At 34.7% G+C, this 22,491-nt stretch overlaps 3 protein-coding genes across 6 annotated transcripts; 1 reads left to right on the forward strand and 2 right to left on the reverse strand.

The window, feature by feature from the left end:
* Positions 1-7,457: 7,457 nt before the first annotated feature.
* On the reverse strand, positions 7,458-12,690 carry LOC105287073 (kinesin-like protein Klp61F). The gene is given in 17 exon segments (XM_026975372.1): positions 7,458-7,656; positions 7,786-7,907; positions 7,982-8,204; positions 8,308-8,487; positions 8,583-8,810; positions 8,955-9,308; positions 9,377-9,495; positions 9,572-9,711; positions 9,798-10,069; positions 10,156-10,531; positions 10,652-10,888; positions 10,971-11,120; positions 11,193-11,270; positions 11,272-11,348; positions 11,586-11,735; positions 11,840-11,990; positions 12,288-12,690. Coding segments are annotated over 17 exon segments (2,982 nt in total). The 5' UTR covers positions 12,353-12,690; the 3' UTR covers positions 7,458-7,596.
* Positions 12,691-15,939: 3,249 nt separating this feature from the next.
* On the reverse strand, positions 15,940-19,060 carry LOC105287032 (secretion-regulating guanine nucleotide exchange factor). 4 transcript variants are annotated; one of them, XM_011352415.2, is made up of 6 exons: positions 18,662-18,806; positions 18,219-18,277; positions 17,100-17,667; positions 16,644-16,883; positions 16,396-16,560; positions 16,036-16,205 (listed from the first exon to the last, which is right to left on the reverse strand). In XM_011352415.2, the coding sequence occupies exons 2-6, from the start codon at positions 18,243-18,245 to the stop codon at positions 16,036-16,038; spliced, it is 1,170 nt and encodes a 389-aa protein (XP_011350717.2). In that variant the 5' UTR covers positions 18,246-18,277; positions 18,662-18,806. The 4 variants fall into 4 exon arrangements, with proteins under 4 accessions (XP_011350714.2, XP_011350717.2, XP_011350715.2 ...); XM_011352413.2 differs by having other exon boundaries at positions 18,219-18,539; positions 18,662-18,782; XM_011352414.2 differs by having other exon boundaries at positions 18,456-18,778.
* Positions 19,024-22,015, forward strand: LOC105287031 (cell division cycle protein 23 homolog). The gene is made up of 8 exons (XM_011352411.3): positions 19,024-19,138; positions 19,310-19,691; positions 19,789-20,447; positions 20,587-20,766; positions 20,862-21,026; positions 21,107-21,353; positions 21,480-21,744; positions 21,811-22,015. The coding sequence occupies exons 2-8, from the start codon at positions 19,591-19,593 to the stop codon at positions 21,919-21,921; spliced, it is 1,728 nt and encodes a 575-aa protein (XP_011350713.1). The 5' UTR covers positions 19,024-19,138; positions 19,310-19,590; the 3' UTR covers positions 21,922-22,015.
* The last annotated feature ends 476 nt before the right edge of the window (positions 22,016-22,491 follow it).

Genomic DNA, 22,491 nt, shown 5'->3' on the forward strand with positions numbered 1-22,491 from the left:
TTTTATGCTAATATATAAATTTTAATTCCTATTTTATTTTTACAGGCAACATACAAACAAAAACGAAGAAGATTCAATTATTTAATTAAAGGAAAAATAATATCTCAAGAAGAGGATTTTTAGGTTTTTTATAAAGAACAGTTACTTTTTTATAACAAAAATAGAGAAAATGTTTATTTCATTTTTTATTACTATTGTTATATTACATATAATTGTCTATTTATGTTAATAAATAAAAATATTGAAGTTATATAAATAAAAATATTTAAAGTATATAATAATGAATAATTATAATTATTGCAAATTCATTACATCGCAATATTATTATGACGTTTCGTTGCAATGTTCCGAAAAGCGGACATTTTCACATTCCTGCAATCCCATAGCAATGCTGCAGAAACATTTCGCAGTGAATTTGCAATGTTGCTACGTTGCGGTGGAAGATTCCTGCAATATATATGCAATATACAGGGTGTTGAAAAAAAGGGTAAAATATTTTAAGGGGATGTAGTATGCCCAAAAATAAGTCGAAAAGTCTTAATAAACATGGGTCCGCAAATGAGCCGTTTTTGAGATATTTCTAGTTTTGCACTTTTGATATTTTTATTTTTATTCTTTTTATTGTTTTTTATTTTATGTTTTAAATTTTTATGTTTTTTTTGTTTCTTTTTATTTTATATTTATCTTATTATAAGTTATACAAACAATAGCAGCTGGTGTTTTACCTTATCTTATTAGAGAAGATGCTCAAAATGACTTCCTTCCATGTCTATGCAAACCCTGCATCTCCGTAAAAAGAGCACGAGATTCTTTTTTGCGGAGATGCAGGGTTTGCAGACATGGAAGGAGGTCATTTTGAGCATCTTCTCTAATAAGATAAGGTAAAACGCCAGCTGTTATTGTTTGCATAACCTAGAATAAGAGAAACATAAAATAAAAAGAATAAAAAATAAAAAGAATAAAAATATCAAAAGTGCAAAACTAGAAATATCTCAAAACGGCTCATTTGCGGACCCATGTTTATTAAGACTTTTCGACTTATTTTTGGGCATACTACATCCCCTTAAAATATTTTACCCTTTTTTTTCAACACCCTGTATATGCAATATATATGCAATCTTTTCGTGTTGTATGGGATATATACAGAATCAGATATCACATCTGAGATGAAATTATCATGACTTTTTATACTCTTGGAGATGGCTTTGAAATATTCTCATGATATCTTGACAGTAATTTACAATCAAATATTCTGACATTTAGATATTTCCTAGATATCTTTGTGATATATTTTGCTGTGTGGGTAGGTTTTATTTGTATAACAATATTAAAAGAATCTTTACGTCAATAACATATGTAATGAACAACTCCAAAATCCTCTATAATTTAAGCCGCTATAACACACTTCAATGTTTTTCAATCTTCTTCCTGATTTGTTTGAATCGTTTGAATTATTGGTCGAATAATTTAAAGCAATGCATTTTACAAATTTGATGCCATATTTAAGTATCACTTACTCTTATAACATATTATCTCTTATAACAAACGTCGCTATACTGTATTTTTTCAACTTTTTAGCTATTTTGTTGAAACAATTTATTATTTAAACAAATAATTTTGCAAATCTGACTTCACATTCACAATTAGCGATCCAGAAAAATATATTTTTCATTAAATTTTATCTCTTATATATTTTTATTGTACTTATTGATGATAGGCGGATGAAAATTGGAAGGGTAATAACTACCCTTAAAACCGCTTAAGAGCACAAATGAAAAAATATAGGTCAAATATTTTTCAAGGTTCTACATTTGTATCAAATTTGAAAAAAATCGGAGTGTACCACTTGGGTAGGTTTACTTGTAAGTAGTGAGGATAGATATATAAATTACACATGTGTGTGTGCTTTATGACAATCTGTTATACAATACGTTTCACATATTGCTCAGAGAAAAAAGGGAAGGTTCAGTATGGTGTCCTTATTACATCCATTATCCAGTGACTAATAAATAAATTCTTTTCAAAAGGAGATACTTTTTTGTTAGAGAAAGACTCTTTTGTGTGTGATATAGCGTTTGCATGTGTTAATAAAATTTTATATAATTTTATATTAAATTCTTCAGAGACAAGATAAATAAGTAAAGGAGTTTCGGGAGCAAGTTGTTGCACTTCTACTGCCTTTCCTTTTTGCTACCCTTTCCCACATTTTAAAACGGAACCAGATGCTAGTATTTTTTTGCGATTCGTTTGGATCGTATTTTTCTATCGAAATGCAAGCAATGGAAATGTTCTTATTACTTTCCTTGAATGTACAACAGATAAAATATAACGTATAAATTTGAGTCACATGTGTAATCTCTAACAGCACATGTAGATACTGAGAATGTTCGGAGAATATCGCAAAAGTATGTTGCGAATATTCTCAGAACATTCGAGATACGTACCACGATATACTGAGTACATACTGAGAATGATCTAATGTCCACTTTTTCCTAGTTCATAGTATATACTGCGAATATCTTTCAGTATATTGATAGAACGTTTGCAGTATCCCGAGTGGAAATTTAACCTAGTCGGTAGTCGCAGTCACTAGCTAGCCGATACGTGTTTTATATTATATATTTTATATATTATTTACGTTGTAGCCCCCGTCTAGCAAACGTAGCTAGTACCGAGCCATTTAGAAGTCCTAGCCACTAGACAAATATATTTGTCTAGTAATGAGCTAGCCTGGGCTAGATTAAAAATATATATAAAAAAATTAATTTTTACCTATTTATCAATTAATATATTCTTACTATATTTACCCCTGATCATCTTTGACTATTTGATATATATGTATACTATATACATTTTGTTAATTAAAATTTCCACTTACCTCACACGGGATTTGAACCTGCGTCGTTGAGCTCCACGGTCCTCGTTCTAGTCCACTACGCTATCGAGTATATTTAATAAGCGCGTTTTAAATTATGCTCTTAATATGTTAAAAAACACTTATGTACGAACTTAAAAATTCAAAAATATACGTACAAATAAAATATTCTTAAACTTCATTTTATGTCTAATAAAATATCTATCTATAATCTAATAAAATATTTAGAAAAGAACTAAAGATTACCTCTAAATTCGTCGATAATTCTTAGAGAACCAACCAAAAACCATGCGGTATTAGGCGACAGTCAAGAAAACCGGTACCGGCAATTTCGGAAATGACGTAAAATGCGCTACTATCTGCATAAATCGAAGTATATTCTAAGAATATATGGAGAATATACGAAACATAATAATATACTGTAAGGCCGGTATTCATAGTCGAATCTTATATTTAAGACCGTCTTAAGTTTATCTGAAGATGCTGTATGGATCATTTCATTGGCTATGGAGTATCTGAAGATACACTTAAGACGCGGTCTTAAATATAAGATTCGATTATGAATACAGGTCTAAAGGATATTAAAAGTATATTCTGAGAATATACGAGAATATACGAAAAATAATATACTGTAAAAGATATTATTAGTATATTGTGAGAATATACAAGAAATAATATACTATAAGAGATATTGTAGGGATGTTCTCAGTATATTATGTTCAGTACGTACACTGACCGGCAGCGAATCGTTTCGCAAATGGCGGAGCATGTCCTACGTTGCCCGGCACTCTAGCGTATAACGCAGCGGCGGTAGATGGCGGCCATCCGCCGAATTTATCGACGATGGTAATTGATCGACTCGTATGGTTATGAGCAGCGAAAGAAATATCATTCCGTCGATAACGACATGTGTGTATCAGAAGGTGGGAAAGAATATGAATTGAATCATTTACAATGATATATGGGTTTTAAATTCTTTTATTAAAGTTATGCGAATGAAAGTGTTCTTTCGTCAAATATATTGATGGTCCTGAAAAGGACCGTTTGTAATTAGCTGTGGTGCAGCAAAAAAAGAGATCGCACGTCGTATTCCTTGTTCCGTGCAATCGGTGCGCAAATGGATTAAACGTTGGCAAGAAGAAGGGAAGGAGCGTGTTATGGATAAACGGAAAAATAATAGAAGAGGACGAGTGTCAAATGCTGAACAAGATCTTTTATTGCTCAACCAGGTAGATAACAACCTTTTTCTTTCGGTATCACAAAACTGTATTTCGGTTAACTTTACCATCTTCGGAGCGGACTGCGCCGATTAAAAGGAGCAAATGTGCATTGCTATAGGCCTGTGCGAAAGTTTTGTTTAACTGATGTGCACCACGACATTCGTATTGCATTTACATTGCAGCAAATAAATACAGCTTTACCGGAGGATTGGGAGCGTACTATTTGGACAGACGAAAAAGTATTTTGTTCGACAGTTGAACGACGTTAACATGTATGGAAATCCGTTGACTCTAATCGTTCGTCTAGATCGAAAATATGTTGTTGCTCGCGATCGGAGTGGGCGTATCACTTGTGGTATGTGGGGCTGGATCAGTGCACACGGTCCAGGTGAACTAGTCGAAGTGTCGCCGCATATGGATGCTCTGGAATATGTAGATATTCTGGAAAACGTGTTGCTCCCGAGCGTTCGCACTATTTACCCAGAAGAGGATATGCCGACATTTCGACTTGTTCAGGATAACAGTCCATACTTCTAGGATAGTGCAGGAGTAGATCGCACAACATCCGCAGATTGAAGTTCTCGAGTGGCCACCGAAATTCCCGGATCTTAATTTAATAGAAAATGTATGGGCAGAAATTGTAAATTCGTGGAATCCTGCTCATGAGAGAACTAAAGCAGCTCTGATTGCACACGCGAAGGATGCATGGGAGAATCTTCGACGTAAACCGCAATTTTTCCAAAATCTCCACGCTTCTATTAATACCCGTTTGCAATAAGTTATTGCACGAAATGGATACTGGACGGACTATTGAGGTAATCTAGTTGATTACAAACGGTCCTTTTCAGACCCATCAATAATGTAAAACATTTTTACATTATTGAAGATAAAATCGACGAAGTCCGTAAATCTTATGCTTGCAATATGACAAAATTTTTACATTATTGAAGATAAAATCGATGAAGTCCGTAAATCTTATGCTTGCAACATGCCAATTGCATTGTTTGCTGCTAAATTTTTACTAAACAACTGTGAACTCACATACATGTTTCGCGAAGTTAATAAAACTGAAATGTATGGCTATGTCCTGTCATGCAAGCTAACTAGAAAAGAAAAGCAGACACGATATGATTATTGCACGCACATTATTAACAAGTGCGAGATAGATCCGAGTTTCCTGGATAGACTTATTATTGGATGCAAATTGTCGATATCCACACCCGAGATGACTTCATCCACACCAGGGATATCCAGGCAGGAGGAGCAAGTTACTGCGTTTTCCCAATTCCAAACTGCCTATTGTTTCTACGACTCGACAGGCGTCATATACCGTGAATGCCATACTACAACTGTAAAAGAAGAAGATGCAGGGACATCGCCTGAACGCCTGTCGATTGTGTGGAATTCTATCATTGAATCTAGGCCAGATTATGAAGGTGAAAAGCCCAAACAAACACCACGTTTTTATTTATTACTAGATCGATCATATGACACCATCGATGTACGCAAATTTTGGGCTGAGAAACAAGTGCGTGATTTATCTCTGCCATCTTTTTCACCGGATTTATCACCGTGCGACTAATTTCTCTTCAACAAGATTCGGTTAAAGTTTCGGCCACAAAAAGTTCCTTCTGATACTTTAGCAAATGCCATTTCTCGTATCATAGACGAAATAGATAACGACCTTACAAAAGATTCTATACATTCTATGCCGCGACGTGCACGGAAGTGTAAGACACTAAACGGTGATTATACCGGCGATGATATTGATGATTAGCAATATAAACAATTGCGTGCTTTTGTATAAAAAAATCAAGTTTTTTCGATATGTTACATTAAATTATATAATTAAATTAAATTCGGTATGTCATATAATTTGCATTTATTGTCAACTAATATCTGCTATAATATTGTGTCCTTTTAATAATACGATTGCTTTGAATTGTATACAAAAATGTTTATTTATAATGGCCTAATATCAGCTTGCGCTATTTAACATGTTTTATATATTTATTTTTCAAACTAGTTTTGATTTTGGGATAGAGATACGTGCGTTATAAATAGTAATTGAGGTCGAACTTAAAATTTAATTACGAAATACATGTGTTTTAAAAATAAGGCAAAGCTATATATTTATATAAATTATTTAGGAAAAGTTCTCTAAAATATATTTTATAACAAATAAGTTTGTGCCAAATAGTTTTGATCTAATGTATAAATGTATGTATGTGTTATAATACGTGTGTTACACGAGATACATTAGGCTAGGACAAATGATCGGCTATTGTATTGGAGAGAGACTTATTATTGTTTCCGAGAGAGGCAGTCGAAAATAACAAAGGATAGGGAAGCTTTCGGGAGCACTGAGAGGCAGAGTAAAACGAACGCGAATCCGCACATGTAAAAAGCGTACGTGATTGTAGATACGTTAATTGTACCCTAGTCTACCCGTTCGAAATATACATATTTATACTTATATTTTATTTTTTACTACCCTATAATTGTGAATGACTTTCTGAAGAGAGCGAATATTATGTCCCATAATGTACGTTCGCCATCATTTTGCCACTATCATTTTGTTAAAATAACGAGAGTAATTACAATGATATATATCATATGAATATCTGTCATTCCAGTCCAGCGAAGTGTGTCGTTGGCACTTCCGGTTAGTAAACATTGTAACGTCGAATATTCTCAATATTTCTAAAGACAATTCCAATGTCGATCACGATAACTGTGTTTACCTTTAAATACTTCCACAACTTGCGAACAGCATGTGTTTCTTATCCGTTTTCTACATCCGTACATTTTAACTATTTACGCAGCGGCAACATTAATTCCAGATTTATATCATTAATATCATATTATTCATATTGTGATGAGAAAGTTATGGAAAAGGTAGCTTAGAAAAAGTTTTATATTAATTTTTGCTAATTAATCCTTTTCTCATGTTTTAAAGTTTACAATACGCAAGAAGTTACGCGGTTTTAGATTGATCTGTGCATAAAAGGATAGATTAATTAATATATTCTGCTAGGTCATTTTTGTGAGGAACAAATCCGGACACACTGTCTTTTAACATGTCAAGGGATCGCAGCTTATCCTGCGTCGTTTCATTTGCACTAACTTGAATCGCGCGACGCTTCAAGGATTACGAATATTTGACACGAGTAGCATACATAACACTTTTGATAATAAAATATGTTTCCATTGGTAAACGTTATCTCCTTACATTCAATTGATTTTGATTGAAATCTCTATCTAAGCTGGGTACTTTTATTTGCTTTCTATTCGTCCCTTGAACGTCACACGTGCATAATTATGTATAAGGAAATCAGATGTAAATGCCGAAACAGAATTTTCTGTCAATTATTTATTCGTATCGTTTACTACACATTATACACATGTCAGTATATAAAAATACAATATTTTACGGTAAATCTAGCATGCAACTGAAATCCTATCATAAGTATAAAAAATGCAGCTGATTACCAGATAAGCTTACTTATTTGCGTTCGGACATTGCTTTTTCGGCGAATTGTTATTAACCAATATTGTTCCCTGTAAATGCAAAATTAGTTAAGTGCGTATACCTGCATACTTTACTGTTTGCGATTATACTGTTCTCTCATACATAAGTTTTAGTTCTTTGAAAATTTATCATTTCTAAGTAGAGAAATTTATATTTACCTCATCGTCAGAGTTGTCCAGATAATTTCTCGTTTGCCTAAACCTGTGAATGATTCGCTCGTGTGGAGAAGTTACAGCGAGATTTCTTGGATACTGATATTCCTTTCTCGCAGGTGTGAATCCTAAAACAAAAAAAAGATCATTAAGTTACTCGAACTCTCGCAACCTCAGCGTTGCATACGAGCTGAATATTTACCCGTTGGGGTGTCACGTCGTAAATCTTCAACAAGGAATTTCCCAACTCTTTCTTGTATCGATTGTAGTTCCATTGTTGCTACGTCATTCCAATCGGACAAACTTTCGCTCTGACTCGTAATTTGGTCACCCAATTTCACGGATGCTTCTAGATTCTTCTTCTTCAATTCTTTCATAAGTTTCATGTGATCGTTATTTCCTTGTATTAATATGTTATAAATAGTCTACAAAATTTAATGATTAGTTGTATATTAATTGTAATAACAGAATTATAATGATACAGATACAATAGTTATATCAATATATATATAATAAAAAAAGCCTTACTTTAACGGATCCAACGGAAGAAGAATTATCTTCCGTGAATTCCTGTTGCATCTGCTTCATGTCATTTTCGACGCACAGTTTGTTCTGAGCTAACTCATTGCAATGATTGTTTAAGTCTGTTTGAATATCATTTGCCAAATTACAGCTTTCTACTGCACTCTGTCCAACCAATGTCCAATTCTAATAAAACGAGAAACAATTTATACATATCGCCTATCACTTTTCTTGCTAAGCTAGACTAAAAATGTTTAAACTAATGGGACGACGAATCTTACCTTTTCCAAATCAGATTCTGCATCACTCTTGAGTGTATCTATGTCGCTCTGAATTTTCTGCTGCAGATTTTCATTCCTCTCAACAAATTTGTTATAACTGCTGAGGATATCATTACTTGTACTATCGCAAACGTCATTAACACGACTCAAAGTGGCGCACGCTGTAGAGTAATTCTCAGTCACGTTTTCACGCAACTTGTTAAATCGTAACGATAGATTTTCGAATGACTAGAAAATATTATAAGAATATTATAAGAATGAGACATGCAATTCGTGTGTGTATTATTAAAATTAACAAGAGACAATTTTCATTAGCGCAACGTCATCTTCAAACATTAGAAATTATCATTACTAAATCGCGTAAAATCATACCTTCTTGAACCTTTCCTGCTCCACCATAATTTTATCATCCTTTTCACGAACGGTTTGTACATTCTGTCGTATCTCAGTTATATTTTTATACAAATTATCGCGTTCCTCCAATTTGTAGTTACAAAGTTACTTTATTGATTCGTTTGTATACATCTTTAAATTATTAATCTTCTGAGATACGTTGTCGTTCAATTGACGTAAATTCTTTGCGATTTCTATATTGGTAGTCTGCATCATATCTTTGATTTTCGATGACACTTTTAAGGATGTCTCATTCAAAAATTTGTACTCGCGATCAGTCGTGTCGGATGAACGACCCAGTTCTGCATTCAACCATTGTTGATAATCTTTATACTAAAAAAACAGGCAAATTATGTATTCTATCTACTAAGAATATTACCTTCCTTGCATAAGTAACTCACCGAATTATCTAAATTCTTTGTGAATTCATCCACTGCAAATTGTTCTTTATTAATAATATCATTCGACATATGATCAATCATCGCATCCGTATCCTCTTTGAACTGCTTCATTTGTACATCTATAAAAAATATAGAAAATAACGTATATATATCTCTCAGATTTACTTCAATGTTCATCTAAGAATGTTTAATTACCAATATCATTTTTTAAAAGAGCGCAAAATTGTAGGAACTTCTGTGCATGAGTTTTAACGCTATTTTCCATATCTTGAAATTGTCGTGCGACATTACTTCGAAAATGATGACTAAGATGCTCGTTTTCTTGCTCCAGTTGCCTATGAGTACGCATTAAAAATGTATTTTAGTATAACGTAGTGATATTTAATATTACATAATCATGTACAAAGCATGATGCAATTACCTCTTGCGCAAAATTTTATCATGAAGTTTATGTACGTCACTTGCCGTTGTATCAGCGATATTCAGGAGTGTTTGCGCCTGTGATAAAAGTTCTTCTTCCGTAGACACATGTTTCTCTACTAAGTGGCATTGTTCTTCCTTTTCACGTTCGGTCATCTTCAAAAGCGCGTTGGTCGACACCGGAGCATGCGTGGTGCTTTCCAACTCTTCCTTAGTCTTGTGTAAATGGGTAGTTTGCTCGACATGCTTTTCTTGTAAATCGTTGAATATTTGCTAAAGAAAAATCGACAAATTTAGTCAAATAATAATATCAATTCTTACACCAAGGTATCGTAAACGTGTATCAGAATGTTATCTACCTCTTTAGCTTCCATCGTTTCTTGAAGCACCTTAATGTGCGTTATCTTCTCTTCGATCTCCTTGGTCTGATTCTCAATCAACGTTTGCATCTCGTTATAATTTTCCTGCGCCAGGTATACGCCGTTCCGTTCGCGATTCGCTAGTAAATCCCTCCTAAGTCTCTCAATTTCTTCCGTATACTCCTTGAGCAAAGCTTTCCTCGACAATTTCTGATTGATCTCGGGGCGATTCGTGATATTTTTCGCACGATGAGCGTAGTCCAGTGTCGACAATGCATCTTCGAGATTTATGCTTGCTGGAGACACCGTTGCGACGATTGAAGTTTTTGTACGTCCGCCCAACGATTCTTGCAGAAGTCTCGTTAGTTTCGACTCCCTTCAATGTGCAACGTTCAATTTTATATTGTTACAAAACTTCAGTATTAGTTTCCTTAAAACTGTACATTCCTCTATATAAAAAATTATATTATTAATATAATAATAATAATAATATTACCGATACGGTATATTAGGTGCTCGCTCAACGAGAGCTGTTATAACTCGTCCAAGAGTCAGTAACGACTGATTAATATTTCCTGCCTCTCGCGTTCTCCTGTTGACTGCACCAGACCTTCCAACATTCTCACTGCCAGCCAAATCGACTAAATTCAATTTTCCGGTTTTCAAAAGTTCCTCCCCATCCACATTATTTTCTTTTATGCGAATGGTAATTGAAAATACCGTGTGAGAACGGCTGAAAGTATAACATAAAAAAATCTTACACCATTATTTCAGATCGGTTGTTAATGTATCAAGAAACGAGAGAAGGTAACAACCTCGAGTGGGCGTTCATCAAGGTTGCCACTGTTTGTCTCCTCTCCGAGCCTTTCTCCAGAATCTTGTAAACCTCATTTTTATTGTGCACAGTTACTTCCTCTAATCCATGGATGATCACCGCACCTTTCCTCGTAGCGTCTTCGTACAGTCTACGATCACGAACGTTGCAACATTTATTTTGGAATTTCGTTGATACGTTAAAAGAGTGCGACCAATGTTACCTTATCTTAGATGCGTCGTCATTAGGTGACAGTAGGTCAAACAACTCCTCGTTGTATAGTTCAAGGAAGCTAACTCGTATATTCCTGCACTTCCAGTAAACGCAATTCATCAAAAAGGTGACTCAACGCGCGTGGGATTATTCCAGCTGTGGTGTCCTGGACATAAATAGATTAAACTGATACAACGTGTCCAACATTATATTATTACATCTATTGACGAGTTATCGATAATGCTACAGAATTTTTAAAACTTTATTATTACAACTTAATTCTAGTTCGAAAATCTAATTTTTTTCTCTCTTTTCACATTCGCGTACGTTTAAAATATATTGTTCTAAAGCCACTATAATTTTATGTGTACTATAATAAATGACGTTATAAAATTTTACTCACGCTCTGCCAATGTAACGTTGGATCGTTGCTAACACCTTCCATAGTAAATGTTTTCCCCGTTCCAGTTTGACCATAAGCAAAAACTGTACAATTATATCCAGCCAGTACTTCCTCGAGCAATGGGCTAACGACTGCTTTATATACATCTATCTGTAAATGTTATTTCTCTTTAGGTATTATGTTACATCCAAATGAATAATTTTTGTAACACGCAACAAGAATCTAGGAGTCTCTCATCAAATACAGTACTCTACCTGTTTTGAAGTGGGCCCAAACACTTTGTTAGAAATAAACTTTTTCGAATGCTCGTCTTGTGGCCTCTCATGTATCACTACTTCTTTGTTAGATGGTAATTCCACTGCTGAGAATGAGAATTTACCAACTTTCTCATTGTTATTTATCGGTCTATTAACAGAAAAAGCGATTCATGAAAATAACCGACTAGTATATTAACATAGAAAGTAGGAATAAAATTAATTTAAATGACCTTAAACATGATACATAGTTATTCATGCAATTTGTTTTTATGTAAGGAAGAAATTAAAATATCAAGAAAAAAATGAAGTTTTTTTGTAGCTTTATGAGAAAGTGGTAATACGCCTCTCGCCGAGTACAAAATACAAAAATGTTTGTTTGTTTGTTGTTTGATGTGTTGTGTGATCAAACGAGGTGTCGGTACTCCGAATAAAAGCTACCGCTCACCTGACACGAACGAAAACCTGTACACGCTGATTCTTCTCCTTCTTCAAACTGCGTGTGTCATTCATTTTGCGTGATTTTTCGCGTGCCCGTTTTGCTTCGAGTACTTCCCGCTACACACGGTTAGTACACTTTTGTCACTAAACTGACGGAAAATCACGGAACTGATCGGACACGTCACGGATATGTTTATATTAAAAACAATACATGTAAACGTAATAAATTAAAAATGATAAAACTTTAATAAGAACAAGTTATTCACTGATGCTATATCTCGCATCTCTATTTGTGTAACAGGTATTTGTGACATTAAATAGTTCTGTGACTTTGCAAGTAGTCTTTCCACTTGGAAGCCGTTATTTTCTGATGAAGCATGACCGAACCGAATTGTAAGACATCGTGTGATTATACATATATGATAATATTCAAAGATTCCGGCCGCTAACGCTGGTCGTACTTGGTAGTACGTGAGGGGATGACACACGCAAGCTCTACGTGTCGTGTCCGTGTGCGCTCGGGACCACTTGAAACGTCCCGAAAATCCCCTTCCATGCTACCAAATGCGACTAGCGCTAGCGGAATCTGGCATCTCTGATTCAAAGCGTTCCATGAACACCCGTTGGTTAGCTCTCGAAGTGAACGGTACTTTTGTGCCGCCATAATGAGCGGTGAAAATATAGACGAATACGCGAGTAATGTCAAGTTTCTTTGGAAGACGGTACCCTTCAGAGCAAGGAATGAAATGGATTATATCTTGAACAAAATATTCCCACATTTGTATAAAGTGTACGGAAGGGAGTTACCCAGGGCTGAAGTCATATATTGGTATAAAAAATTAACGAGAGAAAACAATGGAGACGTAAAATCGGTTTCAGACAGTGCAAAGCGAGAGTCGAGCGAGCTTGGAGGTGTTATTGAGCTAGATGAGGAGTTGGCACAAGATCCACAACTTACGATGAAGAAATTGAAAGCATGGAAGCAAGACAGTTTACATCCTATGTTACACTTCGATTTATATAAACAAGCAGCCTTTTCTCGAATTATACCGCAAAAATTATCAGACTGGGATAAATACGATCGTAAGAAATTCTGTCAAGATATGAAAACCCAGTTTGTGAAGGGAAATATGAACCAAGCACGCATCGTAGCCTGTGATGAAATATACTTGGACTACGTAAAAGATAAAAAGGACATAGAAGAAGCAGGACCATCTACATAAAAAAAATGTGGTTTGAAGGATCGGAAGTGAAGTTAGAAGACCAAGATGATACAATGGTCGTCGTCTTTTTTGATAGTGGCGGTATCATTATGCGATGGTTTGTTCAAAAACGCGCGTTAAACACGACGTATTCTACAGTATTGGAACTGGCGAATACAATTATCTCTCAAGAAGGCAGATATCAGGGACAAAACTGGTATCTTCTTCACGATGATACACCTGTATTGCGTACCCTGCGCGTGCGTGAGACGTTGGCAAGCTTGAAAATAACATTGCTTACGCCTAAGTGCTTTTCACCCGATTTATCCCCTTACCGCTTTTTATATCCAAAATTGAAAGCTGAGTTGGAAAATAATTCCATTAACGATTTAGAAGAGTTGAAAGCCCGTGTAACGGAACGTGTCGATGCTATTTCGAAAGAAGAATGTCACCAATTTATCACAACGGATTTGTTTAACTACTTGGATGCATGTGACAATAAAGACGGCGACTATTTTGGAACAGAGGGTTTCGTGCGGTTGGCTGAAGAAGTTTCTGCTCCTCCTTCATCATTATCAAATTATATTCAATAGGCTGAGCAGCAACAAGCACGGCCGCTTGTTTAAATTTATTTCTTATAATCTACATATATAAGTTTTCATAAATTGTTCGGGCAACACTATTCGTGATTTATTTTATCGATGTGCCAGAAGAAAAAGTGCTATTATACTGTTCTCTATACTCTAAAGTACTAATCTCTCTACTTCGATAAATTACACATTATTATAATTGCAGCAAAAACTGGCCCTTTTAAGGACCACCAGGCCCTTGTAAGGGCCGCCAATTCATTATATACGTTGGAATTCTCTTGGAACAAAACAGAATAATTAATATAATAATTATACATTGTTAAACAAACGCAACTACAAGAAACTAATATACAGAAATTGAATTATCGTTTCCATTTCAGGTCATATTGATATTCTGATACGTTCCAATGGCAAAGTATTAAGTAACGGAAAATCAGATCGCACATTTAACATTTAATTTGCACATGTACGCGCTGTACGCACGCATAATTTTCAGTGTCTTATAGCTTTCCAATATCCAAGGTAACATTTCAGTTTTTGTTTGTTTCTTACTACACGTTTAACGTCCAAATCCAAATCATCCGAGTACTTGTTTACATCAACATACATGACCTATAATCGAAATTCGAACGATCAGGAACGATCTTAGTACTACATATATGTATGTACATATATGCGGTATTATAATACAAGCACTAAAGTTCAGAAATTATTTTGTAATTTTTCCCTTTCGCTTTTATTAACGCCGATAGTTACATTTTAATCTTTTGTTATTTTCAGTCGCAATTCGAGATTTCAGAGAAAAGAAAAGAGAATAAATACAATAATAATAATAATGCATGTAATATACATTACTCACCAAAGTAAAGGATTACTTAAAATGAGTGCAAAAAAGAATCAAACTTAAACTCACGTATCTTTGCGAAAAATAGTCGTAGAAAGATATTTACAAAAGCATCTTAAAGCTTCAGGTTTCCAATGATTCGACGCACGTACGTTTCTCCATAAAAACTTCACTAAAGGCAGCGCTATTTTAAGGTAAGGTAAACCTTGCAAAATTGAAAACTAAATTTCAAATATGATGGCGTGTACGAGAAAGAGAAAATCTTTTTTCCAAATTCTCTGATAATTGCATCGTAAAATTTAATATTTTCTTTTTAAAATACGTTTTTAATCATGACGATATGATTTTTTTCACTAAATTACGATTTTAAGTGAGTAGTGCATTTTCCAGTAGTTTTTCTTAAAACCTGTGTTCTGCTGCCGGTGTTGGCATTAATCAAGTTGTTAGCATTAATCGTGAGAGATTACACGGTCGAACTTACATCTCGAGTGTGTGTGTGTGTTGCATCTATACACTATAATAAATACAAATATAATAATATTAAATACGTTGTTTTTGATTAAATAGTTTTAAGTAAAAAGTAATATCATAAAAGAATGATGGAAATTTATAAGATTGACTACGTGCGATATAACAATGTTCTCTACAATAACTTGTGTATTATGGATCATTTAGAAAGCATCGGTTAAGATTATCTTCAAATCTACTACGCATTTTCACTCTCGTTGCTAAGCAACCGCGTTGCGCTATTGCTCGTGGAGCTCACCATGATGGCGCGAACGATAAAATATTGAAGACATATCTATGATTAAATGTATCGACGTAAAGTTTGTAAGATTTATTTATGTACGATTTTTATATTAGAAAAAGGAAACAAATGATTACGTTTAACTGATATGAAATATGAATCGTGCATACGAAATTTGTACTTGGAACTAGCATTATTGATTGTGCTTAGCTTTTTCTATTGTGCTTACATTATGTTTATATTGTAAGAAGGTAATAAATTCACATAAGTAATACTTAAAAATTATTTATAAAAATACGTCTCACTGAGATGTACATATTTTTACAATTAGTATTTAATAATTAATATATTTGTGTGTAATATATCATTAATCAGGTAACGCTTTTTATCACAGCAAATGAATGTCCCGCACCAGCACCAACGAGAATGCCAATAAAATTCGGCGGAATTGGAAGGAATTCTGGTCGCAAGAGGTCCTTCGTGCTCCCGTTACCGCAGTTTCCATGCTCGTTCCAGCCCCAACATAATATCGTTTTATCACCTATTAAAATTAAAATTAAAATTAAAATTATTATTTAAATGGATAATTAATATAGGTATTAATTACAACTGAATAATTCTAATTTAACTCTAATAATTCTTCTTTTTAACTTAAATAAACATTCTCTATTATAAAATCATAATTATTGGATGACCATAATATCTTTTTATCTTTATTGTAAGTAATTTACCAGTTACGGCAATGTTATGTTCCGAACCAACTGAAAGCTGAACAATCGTTGGGATGTGTTCGATACGTAGAACATCCTCTTTTACAGACGTTTCATTTTGTACATTCGATGAAGAACGACCTAATTGACCGTAGTCATTTCTTCCCCATGAGAAAATAGCGCCGTCTAAAAAATTGTCAATAATATATCTCATTTTTTTACACAAACTACTCGATTATATAAGGAAAATGTAAAGTAATTTTAATCACTGCTCAGGATGTTCGTGTGACTCCATCCGGCATGAATTTGAACTGGCATATTGAACCGTGAGGTGCTTATAGATTGCGGTAATTGCATATTAGGTGTCTTAGGAGAGAATCCCAATTGTCCATGCTTATTGTCACCAAAAACGTATACATCACACAAATCCTTTTCGCTTCTTGTCACGACGGTATGATGCTGACCGCAGGCAACGTTTTCTACGTTTCCTTGCATTACCAATTCTGAAACTGTCAATATACGTCTTAGAATTAGCTATCAATTATTAATCAACTGAGAATTATAAATAATGCAAAACGATAAATAACACAAACAAATAGTTGCGTGTATATTTGAAATTGAAATTAAATTAAAACTTGGAAATATTTTTTCTCGTTGTGATTTTATAAGAATTTTTCAATTCTTATGGGACAAAAATTGTTTTTGACGCGATAATTCGATTGTACCTTTGGTAAATGCACTCGCAGACGTATAAGGCTCCATGGTCTCCGGATTGATTAAACCCAATTGCCTTTTATTGTTTGCTCCACAAGTATAGAGTTCGTGATTTTCCGTCACCACGGCGGTATGTCTTAGACCCATCGCGACACGTTTGATTTTCGTGCCTATAGAAACTCTGCGAGGTAGTAGTACAGACGGAAAAACTGCAGGGTCCAAACCCAATTGTCCATAACGATTGGAGCCCCATACATATAATTCACCATCTCTCGTTAACGCCGCGGAACTGTCCCATCCGCAGCACACATCGATTATTCGTTCATGCTTGAGAGCATCTACTCTCTGAAACGTTAAAACATTTTCCTCCTGCTTGCCGTTTCCGGTTTGTCCCTTGTTGTTCCATCCACAGCAGTAAATACGACCGTTTGTGTCTAAGATCAGCGTGTGTCCGGCACCACCGACGATTTTCTTTATAGCTTCTGGTTTCAGGGGACATGCGGTGATATCGGCTTCTTGAGGTAGGATGCATTGTTCAGATAAGATACCTTGTCCTAACTGACCATGGGAATTTGCACCCTGTAAAACGTGTCTCTAGATTACTCTCTTCAAGTAATTTACTAAAGATTTGGTTTTTTTTGTGTCTAATTTTTTTACTATTGTTTTTTTTTATTAAATACTTAGCTATCTGAAAGATTTAAGATTTATTAAAGATGAATAAGAAAAATGTGACAAAATATATTCTATATAAACAATCTGATCAATTTTAAAATAGAAAGGTGATATGTTGTACTTTGATATTATATCTAATCAGAAATTAAAGAAGAAAATATGAACAAGCATTGTAAGAAGACATCTCGAAAAAGAGAACTTGAGAGAAAGTGTACATACATGATATGTCTTAGATACGTCGACATTATATTGTCATTCTATGACAGTCCTAAACATACCTCTGCTCTCGTCCGAGAAGACTCCTTTACAATTGTCCTAAAGCATTACAATCAGCGACTTCACCATCTGACTCAAACATTAACAGCAAAAATGTGCCTTTGTTATTTGCGAATGAAATAAATGAAATTAATTCTTATAAATAACGTGTCTATGTGTATAAATATTTTACAAACAGTTACCCATGAGATCAGACGATACGTAGACATAATTAGATACTTTCTACCATGTGGCTTTGTTCCTATAATTAAAAAAAAGCTTCTTTTCATATTTACGTTAAAAACACTTATAAAATCTTATTTTATATTACTCAAAATCGACAATTTCTCAACAATTGCGTTGTATGTTGTTGGTACATACATAAAAAGATCTGAATTCAAAAACATAACCTAAAGCACGTTGACACACTAATGACATACCAAATATATATTTTTCAATATGTCATTTAGCAAACTGACTTGAAAAATAAAAATTTATCGTTGTGTTTTGTTGATCAGTATTATCTGAAAAAATTGTCCGAATTGTTACATACTGTGTGAAAGTAAATTTATGACTCACACAGTTAAATGATGTTAAATCATAACTTTTAAAAGCAAAACTACGTCTAATCGTTTATTCGTACTACCTTCGTCTTTAATCAGAGACAGTAGAGGTTCGTAGAATTTTTTTAAACTAATTGTCTATAACAGGACACCTGCAGCTGCAGAATGATAACCCAGTATACTGAAACAATATATGGAGCGTTACACTTATGCAGGTGCTTTAGAAAAACTTTCCTATGATCGTAAAACAGAATCCGCTACGAGCCTCTACCTGTACCTGAAAGGTGAGGTAGTAGTATGAATCAATACTGAGATTGACACAGTGTATTTCCAGATACTACGACCCAATAATGTAAAAGAAAAGCTTTTACTTGACAATAGTACTACTTAATAACGAATCACACAGATAAACTTCTATTTTCAAATTGGATAATTATTTAAATTACGAGCCTCACCTCCATCAATGAATGCTCATTCGACGCTCATTCGTTTTTGCACGAAACAAGAGAATCTGACAAAAAAATTGTCGCTCTGTCCCGCAAAGTGAGATATTAAAAAAGGTAAAAAAATATATTTTCATGACTAATACAAGCCTTTGTAGGGCAACAAATTGTGATTTGTCCATCACTAACAATTTTATCTATTATTGAATATATATATTTACTATTTTGTTATATATTTACTATATTTTTTAATATATTGTTGAATATATATTTGTGCTGTAAACAAAGGTTGTGCCGGTATTGAGGTCTACTTTTTATTCCCGCACTGCTGAACTGGTGCAGTAAATTAGAGTGAGAAACAATATACTTGTCTCACTTTAACGTATTGCACCATTTGCACCGGTTCAGCAGTGCGGCAATAAAAAACAGACCGGTATGAATACGATGTAAACGAAGATGACGTCGGTACAGTGAAGGCAAGTGTAGTGTTCAATATAAATTTATTCCTGTGGAACATTACATTAAATATTATCATTCTGAAAAGTATCATGATATAAAAGCCTGAGAATATGGAAGCAGCTATAAAATTCAATCTTAAGGAGGTTAAGTTGGATCTTCTACAAGCAATAAAAGAATATTCTCAGCGAGGTTTGTTACACACCACCAAATGGTACGTGAATTTTCGTTGAAGTAAACGCACTGCTTACATCCTTTGATACGCCTCAACACGTTTACACATTTACGATTCTCCTATCTGTATGTTACAGGTTAGCGGAGTTGAACTATTCTTTGCAAAATGTAAAATTAGATACACAGGATTTGACCGATATCAGATTATCAGAGGCGTGCGAAGAGGGGGATACTTACAGACTAGCCAAAACATATTTCGACCTGAAGGAATACGATAGAGCAGCATATTTTACGAAAGAATGCATAACCCCGAAAGCTAGATTCCTACATTTGTATTCGCGTTACTTGTCAGGGGAGAAGAAGAAGATAGACGATATGACAGATGTGCCACCAGATCCCATGAAGAATGACAGCCTGAAATTGCTCTGTGCCGATCTAAGGAGAGATCATGTGGCCTCAAAGTTGGATGGTTATGGTTTGTACCTCTTTGGTGTAACGCTGAAGAAGTTGCAGCTCTCTAAAGATGCAGCGGATGTTCTGTTGGAGTCTATACATAAAGAACCCATGCACTGGGGTGCATGGCTAGAACTGGCCGCGTTAGTTACAGACAGGGAGAAGCTAGAGAGCCTGTCCTTGCCGAGTCATTGGATGAAATACTTCTTTTTGGCACACATGTATTTGGAGTTGCAGCTCATCGATGAAGGTCTAGCATTGTATTGTGAATTACAGTCGATGGGCTTCCAGAAGAACGGCTATGTACTAGCTCAAACTGCGATCGCAGTGCACTACAGGAGAGGTAGGTCAATGCATCTAATGTCTTTATAAAAATAATAGAAAGAGTAAACAATTATGTGTACTTTTTCTTAATTTTAAGATTAGCAGTAGCTGAAGTTTGTTATTACGTCATGTGTCTTATAACGTATGTCTTGTTCCAGATGTCGACAATGCGATAGAAACGTTTAAAAGAATAATAGAAGAGGACCCTTACTGTCTCGATAACATGGATACGTATTCAAATTTACTTTATGTGAAAGAGATGAAAGTTGAGCTGGCGTATCTGGCACATCGAGCTACTGAAATAGATAAATATAGATTGGAGACTTGTTGCATAGTAGGTGAGTACTAGATCTGCACTTTCACAGGCAGGTATAAGCGTAACATTTATGAAAATTCGATCCAACATAAGATAAAACGTCGATGTCACTTTTAGGAAATTATTACAGCTTGAGGGCGGATCATCAAAAGGCGGTAATGTATTTCCACCGAGCGTTGAAGCTGAATCCGCAGTACCTGTCAGCCTGGACGTTGCTGGGCCACGAATTTATGGAGATGAAAAATACGAATGGTGCTATCCACAGCTACAGACAGGCGATTGGTAATAAAATTTTCGAACGTCCTTTATTATGTAGTGTATTCTTCGTATTTATATCGTATCTCTATATGTCAACTTACCAGAGGTCAATAGACGCGATTATAGAGCGTGGTATGGCTTGGGTCAGACGTACGAGATTTTGAAGATGCCGTTTTACGGACTGTATTATTACAAGCAAGCTCAGCTGCTGAGACCCCACGACAGCAGGATGGTTTTAGCTCTGGGCGAAGCGTACGAGAAGCAGGATAAGATTCAAGATGCGCTCAAGTGCTATTACAAGGCCTGCAACGTGGGCGATATAGAGGGAATGGCACTACTAAAGTTAGCGACGTACGTTTCGATATGTGATACAAATGGCAGCAAAAGTAAAACGGAGAGAAAATACGTCGATAAGAAAATATGATTAAAAAATTGATCGACTAAAATTTGATTAATCAGAGAACTACTTTATTACAGGCTGTACGAGAAACTGGGAGAACACGATCATGCAGCGGCAGCTTACACCGACTTCGTGATAGACGAATTTCGAAGCGTGGACCGATCGGAATTGAGTCACGCGTACAAGTACCTCACGCAATATCACTTGAAGAGGGAACAATTAGATCGAGCTAATCACTACGCACAGAAATGTCTGCAATTTGACGATACGAAGGAGGAGGCGAAGGTACTGTTGAGAACGATCGCTGAAAAGAGAGCCAAGGTCGAGGAAACTTCTATGGTGGTAAGTGATAAAAATATGCCATGTTGCGTAATAACTGGCCAACTACTTCGATTGTGTAAAATCCAGGTGGATGACATGAACGAAACGGATCCCGTAATGGAGCAAAGGGTGCGAACGGACGTCACGCCTGGGAGTCAATTGTCGCCGATGAATCTTTCGTTCACACCTACACCGTGAACGAAAAAAAAACTTTCATTTGCAATGTACAATTTCGACAATACTTGTAGTTCTGTATATAAAATACAAAAATATTCATTAATTTTGTACGATATACTTTTTGTGAATTATTTCTCTTCCTTCTAGAAATGTAATGCTGATTTTTTCGACTTTTATACAGGTGTGTTAAACAAATGAGACTGACACAATTATTTATTATGTAGTAACAACATATGTTACCAAGGATAAAGTTAATATACAAAATTATAATTTACGTACGATCATGATTGTTATGAAAATCAATTACGCAATCAATGTTTTGTACATTAATACTTAATTTATACATGAGTAATGAATTAATATCATATTCTCTATACAAATAGACGTTTGTAGAACAGAATTTTCTGTCAATTATTTATTTGTATCGTTTACTACACATTATACACATACGCATGTCAGTATATAAAAATACAATGTTGTACGGTAAATCTAGCATGCAACTGACAATAAGAATATATATATATATTTTATGTATTAATCAATATAGTCCCTTTCTTGGCTAAAGCTGAAAGAAATAAAGTTTCATTCGTG

The sequence above is a fragment of the Ooceraea biroi genome, chromosome 2 (assembly GCF_003672135.1).
Source record: "Ooceraea biroi isolate clonal line C1 chromosome 2, Obir_v5.4, whole genome shotgun sequence".
Lineage (NCBI taxonomy): Eukaryota > Metazoa > Arthropoda > Insecta > Hymenoptera > Formicidae > Ooceraea > Ooceraea biroi.